Below are 22,102 nucleotides of genomic sequence, written 5' to 3'. Positions count from 1 at the left end.
GGTTCCATGTGGCAGTGTCTGTGTGGTGCTGTGTCCATGTCGTGGTGTGTTTATAGATCTGCGTGGTGATGTCTCCATGTGACAGTGTGTCTGTGTATCCGTGTGACAGTGTGTCTGTGTGTCCTTGTGTCTGCGTGGCAGTGTCTGTGTGGTGGTGTCTGACAGTGTGGCGGTGTGTCTGTGTGTGTGGTAGTGTCCATGTGGCAGTGTCTGTGTGGTGGTGTCTGACAGTGCAGAGGTGTGTCCGTGTCACAGTGTGGCGGTGTGTCTGTGTGTGTGGCAGTGTGTCTGTTCGTGTGAGAGTGATGGTGTGTCCCTGGACAGTGTGGTGATGTCTCTGTGTGTCTGTGTGTCCCTGTGGTAGTATGGTCGTGTGTCCTTACAGTGATGACTCCGTGCGTCTGTGTCCGTGTGACAATCTGGTGCTGTGCCCGTGTGGTGACTTCTCCGTATGTCTGTCTGTCCATCCATGTGACAGTGTGGCAGTGTGTCCGTGTCGTAATGTCTCCGTGTGTCTGTACATGTTACAGTGTGGTGGTGTGTCCGTGTGTCTGTATGGTGATATCTCCATGTGTGTGTGTGTCTGCTTGTCCATTTGAGCATGTGGCGGTGTGTCCGTGTGGTGGTGTCTTCTTGTGGCAATATGTCAGTGTGACAGTGTGGCAGTGTTCCTTCCCCAGCGTGCAGAGCTGGCACCTTGCCCTCTCAGCCCAGGACGCCCCAGAAGGCCGCAGCTTGGCGGGCAGGAGGTGGCTCCTGTGGAGGGAGGTGCAGGGAGCTCCCACAGCCAAGTCTGTGGGATCACCTGCATTGGGTGGGAGTGAGGAGAAAGGCACCCGGGCAGCCAGGACAAGCCTGGGCCTGCCCTAAGGAGGTGAACCGCTCCGGGCCTGCATTTCCTGGGCGGAGTACTCCAGCTCAGTCATCTTGTCATCTTGTCCTGAGTCCTTCCTGGGCCTTGGAGAGTGCTGAGATTTGAAGAAGGGAAGGTCATCTTTGTTGCGGAAAGCCTGATGTGTTTCTCTATTGCTGTCACTTTCACCCTCACTGCTGGTGAAACATCAAACATCAGACACCTGCGGAGAAAACTCCTGGAAGTAAATGTGGGGACTGGCAGTATCCAACCAGAGGAGTCTCACGCGGATTTCTGTTTGGTTGGAGATCTGCGTCTTTCCCTGTGGGTGGCGGAAGCTGAGCAGCTCTGCAGCGGGAAGGAAGGTGGGCTCTGTGCTGTCAGGAAGATCCTGACCTGGGGCAGAGGGGTGAGAGGGGATGGGCGGTGACGGGCTGTGCAGGCCACCGGGCAGTGTGCATCCCCCCTGCTGCCGGTCGCCCAGAAGGAGGACAGGTCCCGACCTGGCGGGAGCAGAGGCAGCCCGGCTGAAGTCTCCGCACCAGGCGTGAGGGCCGGCGGAGCCATAGGCCATGGCCGAGGGTGACTCCCGGGCACCTGCTGTGCATCCTCGTGACCAGGACACACACCGGCCTCTGGAGGCCAGGCGGATCAAGCGAGGGGCGCCAGGCAAGGTTTGGGGTTCCCGCGGCGGAAGGTGGGTCCCTGGACCCTGGTATCCTGCTGCTGTCCGGAACATGGGCCGCCTTCCCTCAGGTGCGCCCCACCAGGGTCGCCTATCTGGGACCTCGAAACAGCTCCTGGCGGGCCGGAGCGGGAGGCTGGGGCAGAGGCCTCAGGCCCCAGCTGGGTCTGCAGTTTCTGCCACTGGTGGAGGCACCGGGGCGAGCTCAAGCTGTGCCCAGGCAGGAAACTCTCCGACCTTGCCAGCTTCCGCGCCAGCTTTGGTGACTCTCTCCAGCTCAGCTTCAGCACCTTTCAACAGTTCTGTGTTCTCTATTATCACAAGAATTCTTTCTGTATTTGCTATCCTTTATCAAATAAGAATTTAAAGATGCATGTGGAGTGATATCACAGTTCAAACATTAAAAAATATACAATTTCAAGCGTTTATTTTGTTAATGTATAATTTTCTAAGAAGTAAAATTATGACTCTAGTGCTAATATAAGATAAACACGTATCAACAGTGTTATTCAACTCAGTAAGCAATGAAGGTTCCAGTAATAGGTTCAAATCATTGCAAGGAACATTAAAGGAGCTTTACAGCCAATGTTAAGTTCACATCATTTGGTTAGCTACAATACTGGTTAGTATCCAACATAGTCAGAAGCTGTCATCTTTGTGAGTTATCTCTTCCATGCACAGAAATTACGCGTTTTTCTACTGTACAAAATATTTATCTTTTCTACTACTTCTGCACATAAAAATATTGCTAGTCACAAAAGACCAGGATTGCACTGAAAAGAAAAAAAATCTGAGTAATGTCTCTCACCTGTATTCATACTTCTTTTCTTCCTTTATGAAATGTCTTTCAGCTGCATTTTCTATCTGAAGGTTTGTGGAGAGAGTAAAATGAATAAAAGTATAGTAAGTGAATATTTTGATAACAATTTACAGATTATTCATGTCTAATGAACAGAAAACACACTTCCAATATTTAAAGTGTAATGAGATGAATTTGATGTATACATGTGCCCATTAAACAATCACCATAAAGGGTACAGTGAGCATATCCAATACTCTCAAAGCTTCCCAGTTCCCCTTGGTAATGCACGCTTATACCTCTCAGGTGTGAAGTACTGAGCTACACACACACACACACACACACACACACTGGGATATCTAATTGTTTCAGAAGTATTTGTTGAAAGTGTTATGTCCATGAATGGTCTAAGAACTTTATTAAATACTAGCTGAAAGCTGATATATATGTGTATATCTATATTTGTACTACATCGTCTTAAGTACTGTAACTTGATAAGTCTTGAAACCAGGTGCTGTTAATTCTCCAACAGCACTTGGTTTCAAAGTAATGGTTTCCTTTCAAAGTAATTTGCCTTTATAGGTCCTCTACCCATCGACGTACATTTCAGAATTTTAGTTTCTCAGTTTCTAAAATAAGGAATCCAGCTGTGATTTGATTGGAATTGTTATAGATCAATGTGGGAAGAGTAGATATCTTAACAATACTGAGATTTATGAGTCATAAATTCCATTGATTTAGGTCTCTTATTTATTTTAACAGTATTTTGTAGTTTTGTAGTTTTCAAATGTTTCTCTTTTTTGCAGGTTTATCCCTAAGTACTACACACTTTGATATTTGCAATAATATCACAATTATGGTAATATTAATGCAAATGTTTTATTTTTCCCTCTAGTAATTGTCAGGTAGCTTTAAATCGTAATTTAATTGTATGATACAACGGGGTTTTGAGAAACGTATACATATTGTATATATACATTTTTTTCAGTTTGGCAGATTGACTCCACTATCATTTCATATTTTAAAATTGCACCAATTACTACCAGCCTGCTCTCAAGGACAATATATCAAAATATGTATCATGTTTCAGTTTATTTAGCATCAGGAAGCTCACACATTGCACTTACTTTTGGAAACCTGGAATAAAACAATAATGTAAATATCAGCTCACAGGCAACATATGAGTACATGTGACAATTTTCTAAATATCGACCTTTCGCTACTTAATTCTATGTTTATATTGTCAATTTTTTTCCTCCTCTTGAAACTCTCACGCTGCTTATTAAATTTTGGTTCAATTCTCTCCCTATTTTTTCCCCTAATCTACTTTCTCATATTTTACTGATGTTGTGCTCCTTTTCATTTGGACACTTTTAAAAAGCTGTGTAATTTCTCCTTTGTATTAAAATGCAAATCCATATCTAAAATAAATGAGCGCAGGGACCAAACAGATGTTTGTGCAGCGTGTCCATGAGCAATATTATCCACAATAATCAAAGGGAGGGAGCAGCCCATGTGAATATTGATGGATGAGTGGTTCAACAAAATGTGGTATATACGGCAACATCATAATATTCAGCCTTAAAATATATTCTGAACATGCTATGAAATAGATGAAACTTGAAGATATGCCAAGTGAAATAAGCCAGTCTGAGAAATTCAAACATTCTATATCATGCCATTTCTGTGAGTTACTTAGTGAAATTTGTAGAGACAGAAAGTAGAATGGTGATTGCTAGGGGGAGGGGCAGGGAGAGGAATGGGAAGTTGGTGTTCAATGAGTACAGAGTTTTAGTTGGAGAAGAAGACAAGTTTTGGAGTTCTATGGTGGTGACTGTTGCACAACAGTGCAAATATACTTAATGCCACAAAACCGTGCACTTAAAGTGATTAAAAAGGCAAATTTTATGTTCTGTGTATCTTTCCAGAATTACAAACCTGCAATCACAGTATTAGAGATAGAACATGTTATATAGCGTTAGGTGATGATATTTTACACATTTGCACATAATCAGAATTTCAAGGCCTTAATTTCAGATAAGATAGTCTAGAACATAACGATATTGATGTAAGAAAGCCATAAGCAATGTTTACTTTCAATCAGATTTACTAGAAAAATTTTATTCAACTGGTCATTTCTCTTTGCCAGTATTACTGTATTCTTATTTGTAGTAATAGAAGTGTGAAAAACCATCAAGGAATCTTAAATTACATTCTCATACTGACTGCATACAATAGTTCTGAAAACAGCAGAAGTTATATATATCCCTTGTAAGTAAAACATGAGGAACACAACAAAACAAAAATTAATAGGAGACAATTCAAACAGTGGCGACCTGTTATTCCTATCTAGTTAAGTACTACTATTTTCTAAGAGGAATTTGATATTTTAAATATATTATCTGAGATGTCTGTATTTATATTTTGAGATGCTATACAAATGAGTCAATGACATGGAATTTTACAAATCAAGAAGCTTATTCTGGGGCCATTTCTTTTGAAGTTTTCTCTGAACTACTAAAGAAGCATTAATGATCCATAAATTATATTATCTACATTTACAGCATTTAAAATGTGTTCAGCATAAAATATTAGCTACAGAGTAAGTGAAATAAATTAAACATGGAATGAAGATTTGTCCTTAAATATAATTTACAAGAAGACTTTGATATTTATTTTTCACAAGTGAAGCATTCTTATAAAGTGTCATAACCTTTTGGGGGAACCTCTGGGAAAAATGGAGAAACTCTGAAGCTACACTCTCCCTAACCTCTCTTTACAGGGAGCTCCCGCAGCTCCTACAGAAATGAGTGGCTGAGATTCTTGATTGCATAGCAGAACTTCTCATCCTAACCCTTTCCCTTTTTAGTGTCTGTGTATCAGTATAAAAGTTCTGTAAACTGTAGTTCCTTATTTTAATCCCAAAGCACAGTAACAATATATTTCATTCTAGTGTTGGCAGTTTCTGTGAGTGTTTTCTTTAATTCTCAAAACTCTATCTGTGGGATTCCAAAGAGCCTAAAAAGTAAAATATTTTAAAAAGGGGAAAGAGACAAAGGGAAAGAAAGTAAAATCAATAGCCCATTCTGTCACTGTTATTAAACACCAGAATACCTTTCTGTTAATCTAATTAAAATTCGTGACATTGTTTAGCATTTATGTCTTGAACAAAAGTTTGGAATCCTGAAAAAGAAATTTAATTTGCTAATAAATATATTTGAGTTGAATTGAAATCCTTATATATTACTTAAAATAAGAACACAAGATGAATTATGACATAGAAAATTCCATCCCTCATTGTCCAAAACCTAATAGTTAAATTGAACTTGTTAAATAATATTTTTAGCCAGGCATATGACTTACACCTGGAATCCCAATACTTTGGGAGGCAAAGACAGGTGGATTGTTTGAGCTCAGGAGTTACAGACCAGGCTCAGCAGTATGGTGAAACCCAATCTTAAAAAAAAAAAAAAAAAAAAAAAATTTGCCAGGTATAGTGGCTTGCCTGTAGTCCCAGCTACTCAGGAGGATGAGGTGGGAGGATCACCTGAGCCTGGGGAAGCTGGTGATGCAGTGCGCCATGGTTGTGCCACTGCACTTCCGCTTAGGGAACAGACTGAGACCCTGTCTCAAAGAAAGAAAGAGAAAGAGAACAAAAGAACGAAAGAAAGAAAGCGAAAGAAAGCAAGAAAGCAGGAAGGAAGGAAGGAAGAAAGGAAGGAAGTAAGTAAAAATAATGGTTTTTTTTTTGCCAATAATCTTTGTGAAATTATACGTGGAATTTTGCTTTAATGAAATAGATTTAACTAAGTTGTGACACGATTTAAGTGTATTGACCCGAGCAGTCAGAGGCCTCCGAATCCCCACAATGACTTGACAGTTTCATTTGACAATTGATTCTCCTATCATACATACAGCATAGTCAGAATTTCAGAACTCCAACTTTCCCTATGCTATTTGTGCACATTGCTTAACATCTCTAAGACTCCATACTTTTACTCTTAAGATACTACTAATAATAGTACCTAGTTTTTATGGTATAACGTGTATCAAAAGCATTATACTTACAGGCAGATAGCAATTTCTCAGTAAATATTTGCTAATGTTTTAGTACAAGCAGGAAAATTGGATTATGATATTTATGACACGTTGATTCTCCTTCTAGAAATATTTAATTGTTTATAAAACTTGTTTTCAAGTAGAGCAGTATTTTGTGTTCAAATTGAAAATACTGTATGTTCATACATTTAAAAAAGAAAGTATTGCATGAATGTTTTCCTAAAAATATTTCTAAATGACCTTGAGCAAGGAGGACAGGAGAGATCAGTAAAATAAGGCTTTGTGGCATAGGAGACAATTTGGTGGAGAGCTTTCAGCTCAAATAAGATTTGAAAAAAAAAGAGAATTTTTATAAAAAATGTAAAGGCAGGATTTACCCTGATGAGCTTGTGAAGAAAATAAGAGTCTAACGTAATTCAAAAGAGACTAATCAGTCAAAGTAGTTTTGAAGGGAATATCTTGAAGAGAGAGAACCTAAAATGAAGATCAGGTATGTAATTATTTTAATAATCTACCCATGAGATAGAAAGCACTGGGTTTTTTTAATTGATCACAAAGGTAAAATAGTTTCAAGAGCCATTCTTTGTTCAGCCTAAAGCGGGTTTTACATTTTGAAACAATGACATATAAGTAGATAATATCCAAATTCGTGTCTATATGAATAATTCTGTTCTCAATAAAAACACTTTATTCACACAACTGATGATTATCTGCATTTGATTTAGTGCTGAAAGGCCAAAGGGGGACTGATAAAATTTTAGAGTTGCAAGCAGCTTAAGTGGAAAATCATGATCATACGCAACTAGTCATGACTGAAATAAGAAAACAAAGCAAAAAATAAATAAGAAAATAATTGACTACATGAACATTTGCTTCTCTCCTAAGAATCAAAACGCTTAATTTGCTGAGGCATAAAAGCATCTGGGTCCATCAACCCATGCAAAAGTCTACTGTTTCTGGGAGATAAGAAGAAGCAAAACACATCAGCTTTCAGAGAAGGTTAAGAAACCTCTCACATCCTACTCCACCCCACCTGAGACCAGGCAAAGGATCACTGCTTCTGGGGGATGGATGGAGGAAAAATACTTCTCCATCAGGAGAGGAACAAGGATTGTTTCGGGGTCCAGGATTTTGCACTAATGCACAGTCGTGCTACTGTGGTAAAGGGTTGGAAAAATCTCCATCCAGTGACCACAGACAAAGGTGCATTGTTCCTATGAAAGGAGAAAGAAAAGAGTTTGTCCTTATTGTGGGTTTGAAAACTTGCAATAATATAAATCAAAGGTTTTCTACCACTGAGGTGGCAAGAGGCAAGGTATTATTTCTTCCTCAAAAACCAACACAGATAAGCGACAGAGTGACTCCCACTGGAATAAGAGTCATGAAGTGCTAACAATATCCCTTCTCTGAGAGTCGGATGATGAAACTGGCTCCAAAATAACATAAATCACCCCTCTGCTCCCTGCCTGAATTTTCTGCCTAGTCACACACACACAAGAAATGATGTTCTACAGTTAGAGAGGAACAAGAAAGTGGAGAGGCCGGGCGCGGTGGCTTAAGCCTGTAATCCCAGCACTTTGGGAGGCCGAGATGGGCCGATCACGAGGTCAGGAGATCGAGACCATCCTGGCTAACATGGTGAAACCCCGTCTCTACTAAAAAAAATACAAAAAATTAGCCGGGCGAGGTGGCGGGCGCCTGTAGTCCCAACTACTCGGGAGGCTGAGGCAGGAGAATGGCGTGAACCCGGGAGGCAGAGCTTGCAGTGAGCTGAGATCCGGCCACAGCACTCCAGCCTGGGCGGCAGAGCGAGACTCCATCTCAAAAAAAAAAAAAAAAAAGTGGAGAGAGACCCTCTCTGTGACATAGGTGGTAAGAACTACTGGAAGGTAACTGTGAAACAGGAGCATTGGCATATGCCCTCGAGAGCATAAGGCCCCACACAACACACATGGTATGGCAGCCTACTGCTGGAGAAATTTAAGTTACATGGTTTACTGAATGTTTCAGTCACCACAGCAAAAACCAGCCTTTGTTCCTGCCCGCACTAACAGCAGGACACAAACCAAAATGAAACAGAAACATAAAACAATCTTGACATAAATAATTATTTCATGAGCTACTGTTTTCCTACATCTGATGATTTGCATTTTTTAGAAATTGGGAGACACATAAAAGCAAGTTAGAAATTTGAGTTATGAGTTATAATATTTTCAAAAGATAAAAAGTCAACAGAATCAAATTCAGAGATAATTCAGACGTTGGAACTAAATGCAAGTAATTTAAAATAATAATGATCAAAATATTAAAGAATCTAGTTAAAAAAAGACATGCATGGAAAAATGAGGAATTTCAGCAGAGATGGGAACGGTAAAAGGCAAAAGCTAAAAATAAGTGAAAGCATGAGAACAGAGATGAAGAATTACATCCGCAAGCTGATTAGCAGACTAGTCATCAGAGTTAAGAAAGAAGAAGTAAATTTTATATTAGGTCAACAGAAATTATTTGAATGGCAGCACAAAGTGAGGAAAGAGAAAAACAAAATAAACCAATGAACGAAGCAAATAAAATACTCCAGTGAGTCCAATTCTCTGGTAATACGAAATTAACTAAAATACAATTAATTGGAATTCCAGAAAGAGATTAAAAACAGAACGTGAGGAAAGAAAATTTTGAAAAAGATGACTGAGGACACCAAGTAACCTCAAAAAGCTCCAAGAAAGATTAATACAAAATTTAAAGAACGCTAGAATAATCACACTAGTCTAACTGCTGAAAACCAATGGTTAGCATAAATTTTGAATTCAGTCACAGAAAAATAGGAACATTGTGTACAGAGATAAACAGAAACAAACATTACAGTGAACTGCTAGTCAGCAGCTCTACAAGTCACAAACCAATGATACAAAATTTTTAAATAACTGAAAAAAGTCAATCCCCAATCTTATATCCATTAACTACATCACTAAAATAACAATTAAATGAAGACATTTTCAGATTAACACTGGAAGAGTCCCTTGATAACAGGTCTGCACTAAAATAAATGTCAAAATGATTTCTTGAGGCGAAAGGAATATGGAAGCAGATGAAAGCTGAAACTACACAAAGAAATAAAGAGTGCCAGGGAAGATATAAAGATATGTAGCCCAATTATTTTACATTGCTCTAAAGATCATTGATTCTCTAAATTTTTTTTTTAAAAAAGAGTAACTTCACACCATGGATTCATAATCTTTGAGACTATAATGCATGACATAAATAGTGTAAAGGAGGGAGGAAACAGAAATACACATTTTAAGGTTTTTATGCCATAGTTGATATAATACAAATTATAGGTTACTGTAATAAGCTAGAATAGGTATTGAAATCTCTAGAGAAACACTGAACATTTTTAAAAGATTATATGTGCATTAATGTTTTCATAGAACTTCCAGCTTTTATTTATTTGTTTTTATTTATTTTATTTTATTTTATTTATTTATTTTTGAGACAGAGACTCGACCTGTTGCCCAAGCTGGAGTGCAATGGCGTGATCTCAGCTCACTGCAACCTCCACCTCCCAGGTTCCAATGATTCTCCTGACTCAGCCTCCTGAGTAGCTGGGATTATAGGTGCATAATGTGTGGATATTTTACTCCATTCTGTAGGCTGTCTGTTCAATCCCTTGATAGTTTCTCATGCTGTGCAGAAGAAACTCTTTAGTTTAATTAAATCACATTTGTCATTTTTCATTTTTCTGGCAATTGCTTTTGAGTACTTACCCTCAAATTCATTGCCAAGTGCAATGTCCAGAAGAATATTTCCTAGTTTTTCTTCCAGGATTTTTATAGTCAGAGGAAGTAATCTTACGCCAATGGGTCTTATTAATCAAATGACTCCACAGTGAGAATAATTACTCTGAAAAAATCAATTTTGTTATAATGATTAAAATTTAAATATTTGAAAGTAAAAACAGATGCCACCTTTTTGCTAGAATGCTACAAAGCAAATTGCTACAAGAGAGGCAGAGGAAACACTATATATATATATACATACATCCAAAATGTAATTTGCAGTGAAATAAATGGAAGCACATTATAAATAAACTTACCTGATTTTACAAACCTGTAAAAGGATTTCTACTAATTTTTCTATTGCCCGCATTGCCTTTTCTTCTAGATCCAATTTATAATTTTGTACATCACCAATTTGTCTTCACCTGTGCGTTCTTTCCATATGCATCTTAAGATTTAATATTTCTTCTTCCAACATATTTTTATCCTCCTCAGATTTTTTACATTCCTGTGGTACTTTTTTCATAGATAATAACTCCCATTGAATAACTTGATTTTATTTAGTCAAATAGACATATTTTGAAGATACATCTTCCAGCTGTGCTATAAGATCATCAAACTACATTAATAATACAGCTTGATAATGAAGTAGGCTGAGAATAATCTCATAAAAAACCAGTAACAAATTTTGAAATACATTTACTTGCAATAAAATGTTATCTATAATATACATTCTTTAAATGTTAACCCTTAAGTTACTCAGAAATTGAAGAACAAAGTAAAAGCCACCATGAGTCACAATCATATATTCTTTACTATCGTCTTTAACACAGAACTTCTGCACTTGATCTTTCTTTTATTTTTCTGATAATTTGTGTTTGTTCCTCCTTAAATGGCTCCAAGTTAACTCTTATTAGAAAGTCTCAAACCCCCTTCTCTCATCATCATGCCCCAAAATTTGTCAAAAAATGTTTCAAAGATATTATATTGAGTTATTTAGGCCAAGGTCAACAAATGGACCTTAGAATAAGACTTTGAAAATAATGTAATACTCTATGCTAGGCATGGTGGCTCACACCTGTAATCCCAGCAGTTTAGGAGGCTGTGGCAGAAAGATCACTTGAGGCCAGGAATTTGAGACCAGCCAGAGCAACATAGTGATACCATACTCTCAACAACAACAACAACAACAAAACCACATTTAGAAAACTAGCCAGGCATAGTGCCTTATGCTTGTAGCTCCAACTAGTTGGGAGACTAAGGCAAAAGGATGGATTGGACTCAGAGTTCATGGCGGTGGTGAATTATGACAAAATCACTGCACTTCTGTCTGGATGAGAGACAAAGACCATATGTCAAAAAACCACAAAATAATCACATAAATAAGGATTCTAATGCCATAAGCCTTTCCCTAGGCTGTAAATGTTTTATGCTAATTTGAATTGCATTTTAAAACATAAAGTCCTCCTTAAGTTGGCTTGTGGTCTGCCTCTTTGTAACCAAGAAGTCTGCAGTGCCATATGATCCCTGAGGCATGGACTGGAGCCCCAAAGCCAGTACACATTCTGCTCCTCAGCCTGCTGCTCATGTCCTCTGTGTGGCTCCATTTGCAGCATAGTTGTTGCACTGAGGCTTGTGCATACCTGGGAAGGCCAAGCTGGATCAAAGAGCAACGAGCCAACTCTGCAAGGGTGTGCCAGGAGCCGGTGGACCAGCACACTAACCTCACTTACTGTCAGTCAAGGTACATCATTTTTTCTATCCTAGAGGTAAGGCCTCAGAGCCATCTGCTATTCCTCAGGCCTCTGCTCCAGCAGCCATCAGGTGGCAGGCACTCAGGCTGTGGGAACCTGACCATCCCTGCTTCCTTCAGTGGGTGAAGTTGGTGACTGGTCCATCTGCTACATGCACACCCTTGTCAAGGTGGCACATTGCTCTTTGAGTCAGCTTGGCCTTGTCTGTCATGCACAGGCCCCAGCCACCCACGTACTGCTCTGAGTGAGCTTGTCCTGCCTGAGGCCAAATTCTAGGTCAGGAAAGGGCCACAGAAAGCCTAGACCCCTGGATTGCAATCCTGGCTGCTTTCTACACTTGAACGTAAAGTCCTCCTTAAGATGGCCTGTGGTCTGCCTCTTGGCAACGAAGAAGCCTGCAGTGCCATCTGAGCCCTGAGGAATTGACTGGAGCCCTAAAGGTAGCACACACTCTGCTCCTGAGCCAGCTGCTCCTTTCCTCTAAATGGCTCCATTTGTAACACAATTGTTGTACTGAGGTTTGTGCATGCCAGGCAAGGCCAAGCGGCCTCAAAGAGCAACCAGCCAACTCTACAAGCCTGGGCCAGGAGCCGGTGGACCAGCAACAAACCTCACTCACTGCCAGTCAGCATACATCATTTCTTCTACCCTAGAGGTAAGGCCTCAGTGCCATCTGTTTTTCCTCAAGCCTCTGCTAAATCAGCCATCAGGTGGCAGTTACTCAGGCTGTTGGGGTCTGGTCATCCCTACTTCCTTGAGTGGGTGAGGTTGGTGGCTGGTGCAACTACTCCAGGTGCACCCTTGCAGAGCTGGCTGGTTGCTCTTTGAGCCAGCATGGCCTTGCATTGCATGCACATGCCCCAGCTGCTCCAAGTGATCTTGTCCTGCCTGGGGCCAAATTTTAAATCTGGCCAGGGCCATAGAAGGCAGAGTCCTCAAGCCTCTGCTCCATCAGCACCTGCTCCAGGCACACCCTTGCAGAGGTAGGTGGATGCTCTTTGAGCCAGCTTGGCCTTGCCTGGCATGCACAGACTGTAGATAACAACGTGCTGCTCTGAGTGAGCTTGTCCTGCCTGTGGCCATATTCACAGTCTGGTCAGGGCCATAGAATTCCTAGTCCCCTGGATTGCAATCCTGGCTGCTTTCTGCACTTGAACATAAAGTCCTCCTCAAAATGGCCTGTGGACCGCCTCTTGGCAACAAAGAAGCCCACAGTGCCATCTGAGCCCTGAGGAATTGACTGGAGGCTTACAGGCAGCACACACCCTGCTCCACAGCTTGCTGCTCATTTCCTCTAAATGGCTCCATTTGTAAGACAGTTGTTGCACTGAGGCTTGTGCATGCCTGGCAAAGACAAGCTGGCTCAAAGAGCAACCAACCACCTCTGCAAGGGTGTCCCAGGAGCCTCAGGCCTCTACTCCATCAGCCATCAGGTGGCAGCTACTCAGTCTGTTGAAATCTGGCCTTCCCTGCTTTTTTGAGTGGGTGAGTTGGTGGCTGCTCCACCTGCTCTGGGTGCTCCCTTGCAGAGATGGCTAGTTGCTCTTTGAGCCAGCTTGGACTTCCCTGGCATGCACAGACCCAAGAATCCGACACTGCTCCATGTGAGCTTGTCCTGTGTGGGGCCAAATTCTAAGTCTGGCGATCCCTGCTTCCTTCAGTGGGTGAGGTTGAAGGCTGGTCCAACTGCTACAGGAGCTCCATTGCAGAGGTGGCAGGTTGCCCTTTGAGCCAGCTTGGCCTCGCCTTGCATGCACAGACTCCAGGTACCGATATGCTGCTCCGAGTGAGCTTGACCTGCCTTGGGCCAAATTCTAAGTCTGGCCAGGGCCACAGAAGGCCGAGTCTCTTGGGTTTAAATCCTGGCTGCTTTCTGCATTTGAACATGAAGTCCTCCTCAAGATGGCCTGTGGTCTCCCTATTTGCAACCAAGAAGTTCGCCGTGCCATCTGAGCCCTGAGGATTTGACTGGAGCCCTCAAGGCAGTGCACACCCCGCTCCTGAGCCTGCTGCTCATTTCCTCTATAAGGCTCCATTTGTAAGACAATTGTTGCACTGAGGCTTGTGCATGCCAGGCAAGGCTAAGCTGGCTCAAAGAGCAACCAGACACCTCTGCAAGGGTGCGCCCAGAGCAGCAGGAGCAGCCACCAATCTCACTCGCTGCCGGTCAGGGTACATCACTTCTTCTACCTGAGAGGTAAGGCGTCAGTGCCATCTGCTTTTCCTCGGGCCTCTGCTCCATCAGCCATCAGGCCATAGCCACTCAGGCTGTTGGAATCTGGCCATCCCTGCTTACTTCAGTAGCTGAGGTTGGTGGCTGGTCCACCAGTTCCAGGTGTACTCTTGCAGAGGTGGCTGGTTGTTCTTTCAGCCAGCTTGGCCTTGCCTGGCATGCAGAGGCCCCAGCTACGGACATGCTGCTCCGAGTGAACTTGTCCTGCCTGGAGCCAAATTCTAAGTCTGGCCAGGGCCACAGAAGGCCTAGGCCCGTTGGTGGCAATCCTGGCTATTTACTGCACTTGAACATAAAGTCCTCCTCAAGATGGCCTGTGGTCTGCCTCCTGGCAACAAAGAAGTGCCATCTGAGCCCTGAGGAATTGACTGGAACCCTAAAGACAGCTCACACCCTGCTCCTGAGCCTGCTGCTCATTTCCTCTATGTGGCTCCATGTGTAAGACAATTGTTGCACTGAGGCTTGTGCATGCCAGGCAAGGCCAAGCTGGCTCAAAGGGCAACCAGCCACCTCTGCAAGTGTGTGCCAGGAGATGGTGGACCAGCCACCAATCTCACTCGCTGCCTGTCAGGGTACATCATATCTTCTACACTAGAGATAAGGCCTCAGTACCATCCGCTTTTCCTCAGGCCTATGCTACATCAGCCATCAGGAGGCAGCTATTCAGGCTGCAGAAATGTGGCCATCCCTGCTTCCTTCAGTGGATGACGTTGTCGGCTAGTTCAACTGCCACAGGCACACCATTGCAGAGGTGGCTGGTTGCCCTTTGAGCCAGCTTGGTCTTGCCCGGCATGCACATACCTCAGCTACCGATGTTTTGCTCCAAGTGAGCTTATCCTGCCTGGGGCCAATTTCTAAGTCTGGCCACAGCAACAGAAGGCCGAGTCCCTTGGGTTTAAATCCTGCCTGTTTTCTGCACTTGAACATAAAGTCTTCCTCAAGACGGCCTGTGGTCTCCCTATTTGCAACCAAGAAGCTCGCAGTGCCAACTGAGCCTTGAGGAATTGACTGGATCCCGAAAGGCAGCGCACACCCCGCTCCTGAGCCTGCTGCTCATTTCCTCTATATGCCTCCATGTGTAAGACAATTGTTGCACTGAGGCTTGTGCATGCCAGGCAAGGCCACGCTGGCTCAAAGAGCAACCAACCACCTCTGCAAAGGTGTGCCAGGAGCCGGTGGACCAGTCACAAACCTTACTCGATGCTGCTCACTGTACATCGTTTCTTCTACCCTAGAGGTAGGGACCCACTGCCATCTGCTTTTCCTCAGGCGTCTGCTGCATCAGCCACCAGGCAGCAGCCACTCAGGCTGTTAGAATCTGGCCATCTCTGATCCCTTGAGTGGGTGAGGTTGGTGGCTGGTCCAACTGCTACAGGTGCACCCTTGCAGAGGTGGTTGGTTGCCCTTTGAGCCAGCTTGGCCTTGCCTGGCATGCACAGACCGCAGCTACCGACATTCTGCTCTGAGTGAGCTAGTCCTGCATAGGGCCAAATTGTAAGTCTAGCCAGGGCCACAGAAAGCCAAGTCCCCTGGGTGGAAATCCTGGCAGCTTTCTTCACTTGAACATAAAGTCCTCCTCAAGAGGGCCTGCAGTCTCCCTATTTGCAGTCAAGAAGCCTGCAGTGCCATCTGAGCCCTGAGGAATTGACTGGAGCCCTAAAGGCAGTGCACACCCTGCTCCTGAGCTTGCTACTCGTTTGCTCTATATGGCTCCATTTGTAAACCAATTGTTGCACTGAGGTCTGTGCATATCAGGCAAGGCCAAGCTGGCTCAAAGAGTAACCAGCCACCTCTGCAAGGTTGTGCCAGGAGCTGGTGGACGAGCAACCAACCTCATTCACTGCCGCTCATGATACATCACTTCTACCCTAGATGTAGGGCCCCAGTCCCATCTGCTTTTCCTCAGGCCTCTGCTCCACCAGACATCAGGTGGCAGTCACTCAGTCTGTTGGAATCTGGCCATCCCTGCTTCCTTGAGTGGGTGAGGTTGGTGGCTGCTCCACCTGCTCCAGAGGCACCCTTGCAGAGGTGGCTGGTTGTTCTTTGAGCCAACTTGGCCTCGCCTGGCATGCACAGACCTCAGGTACCAAAGTGCTGCTCTGAGTGAGTTTGTCCTGTCTGAGGCCAAATTCTAAGTCTGGCCAGGGCCACAGAAGGCCTAGGCCCCTGGGTGGAAATCCTTTCTGCTTTCTGCACTTCAACATAAAGTCCTCCTCAAGACGGCCTCTGGTCTGCCTCTTGGCAATGAAGAAGCCCACAGTGCCATATGAGCCCTGAGGAATTGACTGGAGCCTAAAGGCAGCCCACACCCGGCTCCTGAGTCTGCTGCTCATTTCCTCAATATGGCTCCATTTGTAAGACAATTGTTGCACTGAGGCTTGTTCATGCCAGGCAAGGCCAAGCTGGCTCAAAGAGCAACCAGCCACCTTTGCAAGGGTGTGCCAGGAGCCACAGCCTCTGCTCCATCAGCCATCAGGTGGCAGCCACTCAGTCTGTTGGAATCTGGCATCCCTGCTTCCTTGAGTGGGTGAGGTTGGTGGCTGCTCCACCTGCTCTAGGGGCACCCTTGCAGAGGTGGCTGGTTTCTCTTTGAGCCAGCTTGGCCTTGCCTGGCATGCACAGACTGCAGGTACCAAAGTGCTGCTCTGAGTGAGCTTGTCCTGCCTGAGGCCAAACTCTAAGTCTGGTCAGGGCCACAGAAGACCTAGGCTCCTGGGTGGAAATCCTTTCTGCTTCCTGCACTTGAATATAAAGTCCTCCTCAAGACGGCCCGTGGTCTGCCTCTTGGCAAAGAGTGCCATCTGAGCCCTGAGGAATTGACTGGAGCCCTAAAGGCAGTGCACACCCTGCTCCTGAGCCTGCTGCTCTTTTCCTCAATATGGCTCCATTTGTAAGACAATTGTAGCACTGAGGCTTGTGCATGCCAGGCAAGGCCAAGCTGGCTCAAAGAGCAACCAGCCACCTCTGCAAGGGTGTGCCAAGAGCAGGTGGACCAGCAACCAACCTCACTCACTGCCGCTCGTGCACCTCATTTCTTCTACCCTAGAGGTAAGGCCTCAGTGCCATCTGCTTTTCCTCAGGCCTCTGCTCCGTCAGCCATCAAGTGGCAGCCAGTCCGGCTTTTGGGACCTGGCCATCCCTACTTCCTTAAGTGGGTGAGGTTGGTGGCTGGTGCAACTGCTCCTGGCACACCCTTGCAGAGGTGGCTGGTTGGTCTTTGAGCCAGGATGGCCTTGCCTTTCATGCACATGCCCCAGCTGCTCCGAGTGATCTTGTGCTGCCTGGGGCCAAATTTTAAATCTGCGCAGGGTCACAGAAGGCAGAGTCCTCCAGCCTCTACTCCATCAGCACCTGCTCCAGGCGCACCTTTTCAGAGGTGGCTGGTTGCTCTTTGAGCCAGCTTGGCCTTGCCTGGCATGCACTTAGAATGCAGGTACCAAAGTGCTGCTCTGAGTGAACTTGTCCTGCCTGAGGCCAAATTCTAAGTCTGGCCAGGACCACAGAAGGCCTAGGCCCCTGGGTGGAAATCCTGGCGGCTTTCTGCACTTGAATATAAAGTCCTCCTCAAGACGGCCTGTGGTCTACCTCTTCATAATGAAGAAGCCCGCAGTGCCATCTGAGCCCTGAGGAATTGACTGGAGCCCTAAAGCAGCGCACACCCTGCTCCTGAGCCTGCTGCTCATTTCCTCTATATGTCTCCATTTGTAAGACAATTGTTGCACTGAGGCTTGTGCATGCCGGGTAAGGCCAAGCTGGCTCAAAGAGCAACCAGACACCTCTGCTAGGGTGTGCCAGGAGCCAGTGGACCAGCGACCAATCATACTCGCTGCTGGTCAGGGTATATCATTTCCTCTACCCTAGAGGTAAGGCCTCAGTGTCATCTGCTTTTCCTCAGGCCTCTGCTACATTAGCCATCAGGAGGCAGCCCACTCAGGCTTCGGAAACATGGACATCCCTGCTTCCTTCAGTAGGTGACATTCAAGGCTCGTCCAACTGCTACAGACGCACCATTGCAGAGGTGGCTCATTGCCCTTTGCACCATGCTGGCCTTACCTGGCATGCACATACCCCAGCTACCCACATGCTGCTCCGAGTGAGCTTGTCCTGCCTAGGGGCCAAATTCTAAGTCTGGCCAGGGCCACAGAAGGCCGAGTCCCTTGGGTTTAAATCCTGGCTGCTTTCTGCACTTGAACATAAAGCACAGGCCACCAACCTCACTCACTGCCGCTCATGGTACATCAGTTCTACCCTAGAGTTAGGGCCCCAGTGCCATATGCTTTTCCTTAGACCTCTGCTTTTTCAGCCATCAGGTGGCAGCCACTCAGACCATTGGAATCTGGCCATCACTGCTTCCTTGAGTGGGTGAAGTTGGTGACTCCTCCACCTGCTCCAGGGGAACCCTTGCAGAGGTGGCTGGTTGCTCTTTGAGCCAGCTTGGCCTTGCCTGGCATGCACAGACCGCAGGTACCAAAGTGCTGTCCTGAGTGAGCTTGTCCTGCTTGAGGCCAAACTCTATGTCTGGTCAGGGCCGCAGAAGACCTAGGCCCCTGGGTGGAAATCCTTTCTGCTTTCTGCACTTGAATATAAAGTCCTCCTCAAGACGGCCCGTGGTCTGCCTCTTGGCAAAGAAGAAGCCCACAGTGCCATCTGAGCACCGAGGACTTGACTGGAGCCCTAAAGGCAGCGCACACCCTGCTCCTGAGCCTGCTGCTCATTTCCTCTATATGTCTCCATTTGTAAGACAATTCTAGCACTGAGGCTTGTGCATGCCAGGCAAGGCCAAGCTGGCTCAAAGAGCAACCAGCCACTTCTGCAAGGGTGTGTCAGGAGCCTGTGGACCAGCCACCAACCTCACTCACTGATGGTAAGTGTACCTCATTTCTTCTACCCTAGAGGTAAAGCCTCAGTGCCATCTACTTTTCCTCAAGCCTCTGCTCTGTCAGCCATCAGGTGGCAGCCAGTCTGGCTGCTGGGACCTGGCCATCCCTACTTCCTTGAGTGGGTGAGGTTGGTGGCTGGTACAACTGCTCCAGGTGCACCCTTGCAGAGGTGGCTGGTTGGTCTTTGAGCCAGGATGGCCTTGCCTTGCATGCACATGGCCCAGCTGCTCCAAGTGATCTTGTCCCTCCTAGGGCCAAATTCTAAGTCTGACCAGGGCCACAGAAGGCTGAGTCCCTTGGGTTTAAATCCTGGCTGCTTTCTGCACTTGAATGTAAAGTCCTCCTCAAGATGGCCTGTGGTCTCCTTATTTGCAACAAGAAGCCCACAGTGCCATCTGAGCCCTGAGGAATTGTCTGGAGCCCTAAAGGCAGTGCACACCCTGCTCCTGAGGCTGCTACTCCTTTCCTCTATGTGGCTCCATTTGTAAGACAATTGTTGCACTGAGGCTTGTGCATGCCACGCAAGGCCAAGCTGGCTCAAAGAGCAACCAGCCATCTCTATAAGGGTGTGTCATGAGCCAGTGGACCAGCCACCAACCTCACTCGCTGCCGCTCATAGTACATCAGTTCTACCCTAGAGGTAGAGCCCCAGTGGCATCTGCTTTTCCTCAGGCCTCTGCTCCTTCAGCTATCAGGTGGCAGTCACTCAGTCTGTTGGAATCTGGCCATCCCTGCTTCATTGAGTGGGTGAGGTTGGTGGCTGCTCCGCCTGCTCCAGGGGCACCCTTGCAGACGTGGCTGGTTGCTCTTTCAGCCAGCTTGGCCTTGCCTGGCATGTACAGACTGCAGGTACCAAAGTGCTGCTCTGAGTGAGCTTTTCCTGCCTGAGGCCAAATTCTAAGTCTGGCCAGGGCCTCAAAAGGCCGAGTCCACTGGGTGGAAATCCTGGCTGCTTTCTGCACTTGAACATAAAGTCCTCCTCAAGATGGCCTGTGATCTGCCTCTTGGTAACCAAGAAGCCTGTAATGCCATGTGAGCCCTGAGGGATGGACTGGAGCCCCAAAGGCAGCTCACACCCTGCTCCTGAGCCTGCTGCTCCTTTTCTCTGTGTGACTCCATTTGAAGCACACTTGTTGCACTGAGGCTTGTGCATGCCAGTCAAGGCCAAGCTGGCTCAAGGAGAAACCAGCCATGTCTGCAGGGATCCACCTGGAGCAGGTGGACCACTAGCCAACTTGACCCACCAGGGAAGCAGAGAGTGCGTGTTTGTAACATGCATTTCACTGAAAGTATCTTTCTCCATGGTTGGTGGCCTAGGTTTGCTTCTAGGTTTTTTTATGGTTTTAGGTCTTGTGTTTAACTCTTTAATGCATCTTAAGTTAATTTTTGTATTAAGTGTAAGGGAATGGCAGTTTTCTGCATATGGCTGGCCAGTTTTCCCAATACCAATTATTGAAGAGGGAATCCTTTCCCCATTGCTTGTTTTTGTCAGGTTCATCAAAGATCAGATGGTTTTGGGTGTGTGGTGTCATTTCTGAGGTCTCTGTTCTGTTCCATTGGTCTATATATCTGGATTGGTACCAGTACCATGCTGTTTTGATTACTGTAGCCTTGTAGAATAGTTTGAAGTCAGGTACTGTGATGCCTCCAGCTTTGTGCTTTTTGCTTAGGATTCTCTTGGCTGTCTGGGCTCTTTTCTGGTTCCATGTGAAATTTAAAGTAGTTTTTCAAATTCTTTGAAGAAAGTCAGTGGTAGCTTGATGAGGATAGTACTGAGTCTATAGATTACTTTAGGTGGTATGGCACTCAGGCACAGAAATGTCCTTGTGTATGGCAATATCATTCAGGACATAGGCATGGGCAAAGACTTCATCACTAGAACACCAAAAGCAATGGCAACCGAAGCCAAAATTGACAAATGGGATCTAGTTAAACTACAGTGTCTGCAGAGCAAATGAAACAATCATCAGAGTGAACGGGAACCCACAGAATGAGAGAAAATTATTGCAATCTCTCCATCTGACAAAGGGCTCATATACATAATCTACAAAGAACTTAAACAAATTTACAAGAGAAAAACAAAGAACCCCATCAAAAAGTGGACAAAGATATGAACAGACACTTCCCAAAGAAGACATTTATGCAGCCGAACATGTGAAGCAAAGCATATCACCACTGGTCGTTAGAGAAATGGAAAGCAAAATCACAATGAGATACAATCTCACATCGCTTATAATGGCCATCATTAAAAAATCGGGAAACAATAGATGTTGGAGAGGATTTGAGAAAGAGGAATGCTTTTACACTGTTGGTGGGAGTATAAATTAGTTCAACAATTGTGGAAGACAGTGTGATGATTCCTCAAGGATCTATAACTAGAAATAGTATTTGGCCCAGCAATCCCATTACTGGGTATATACCCCCAAAATTATAAACCTTTCTAACATAAAGACACATGCACACATATGTTTACTGCGACACTGTTGACAACAACACAGACTGGAACCAACCCAAATGCCCATCAAGGATAGACTGGATAAAGAAAATGTGGCATATATGCACCATGGAGTACTATGCAGCCACAATAATGGATGAGTTCATATCCTTTGCAGGGACATGGATGAAGCTGGAAACCATCATTCTCAGCAAACTAACACAAAAACAGAAAACCAAACACCACATGTTCTCACTGATAAGTGGGAGTTGAACAATGAGAACACATGGACACAGGAAGGGGAACATCACACACCAGGGCCTGTCAGGGTGGGGAGCTAGGAGAGGGATGGCATTAGCAGAAATCCATAATGTAGATCACGGACTGATGGAGGCAGCAAGCCAGCACGGTGTGTGTATACCCAAAAAACAATCCTGCATGTTCTGCACATATACCACAGAACTTAAAGTATAATTTTAAAAAAAAGGAAATTTGCTTTTAAGAAAACTTTTAATCAAAGAACTTTAAAAAAAAAAAATCCTTTTGAATCTTTTACTACCACATCATAGCTTGGACAAACTGCTGATATTTTAAAAGTAACACAAACATCAAACAGAAAGAACTAGACTTAG

General features: G+C 44.8%; 1 protein-coding gene across 1 annotated transcript in view; it reads right to left on the bottom strand.

The window, feature by feature from the left end:
• Positions 1–1,688: 1,688 nt before the first annotated feature.
• The window catches only part of LOC105514381 (POTE ankyrin domain family member A-like), a 73,124-nt gene continuing 52,710 nt past the window's right edge, over positions 1,689–22,102 (bottom strand). Inside the window, 1 exon segment of the mRNA XM_011945696.1 lies at positions 1,689–1,884. Within this exon segment, the coding sequence (XP_011801086.1) occupies positions 1,689–1,884 (196 nt within the window).

This window comes from Colobus angolensis, unplaced genomic scaffold (assembly GCF_000951035.1).
Source record: "Colobus angolensis palliatus isolate OR3802 unplaced genomic scaffold, Cang.pa_1.0 Scaffold243, whole genome shotgun sequence".
NCBI lineage: Eukaryota > Metazoa > Chordata > Mammalia > Primates > Cercopithecidae > Colobus > Colobus angolensis.
The sequence above is the reverse complement of the archived record's forward strand: the minus strand, read 5'-3'. Positions and strand labels throughout refer to the sequence as shown.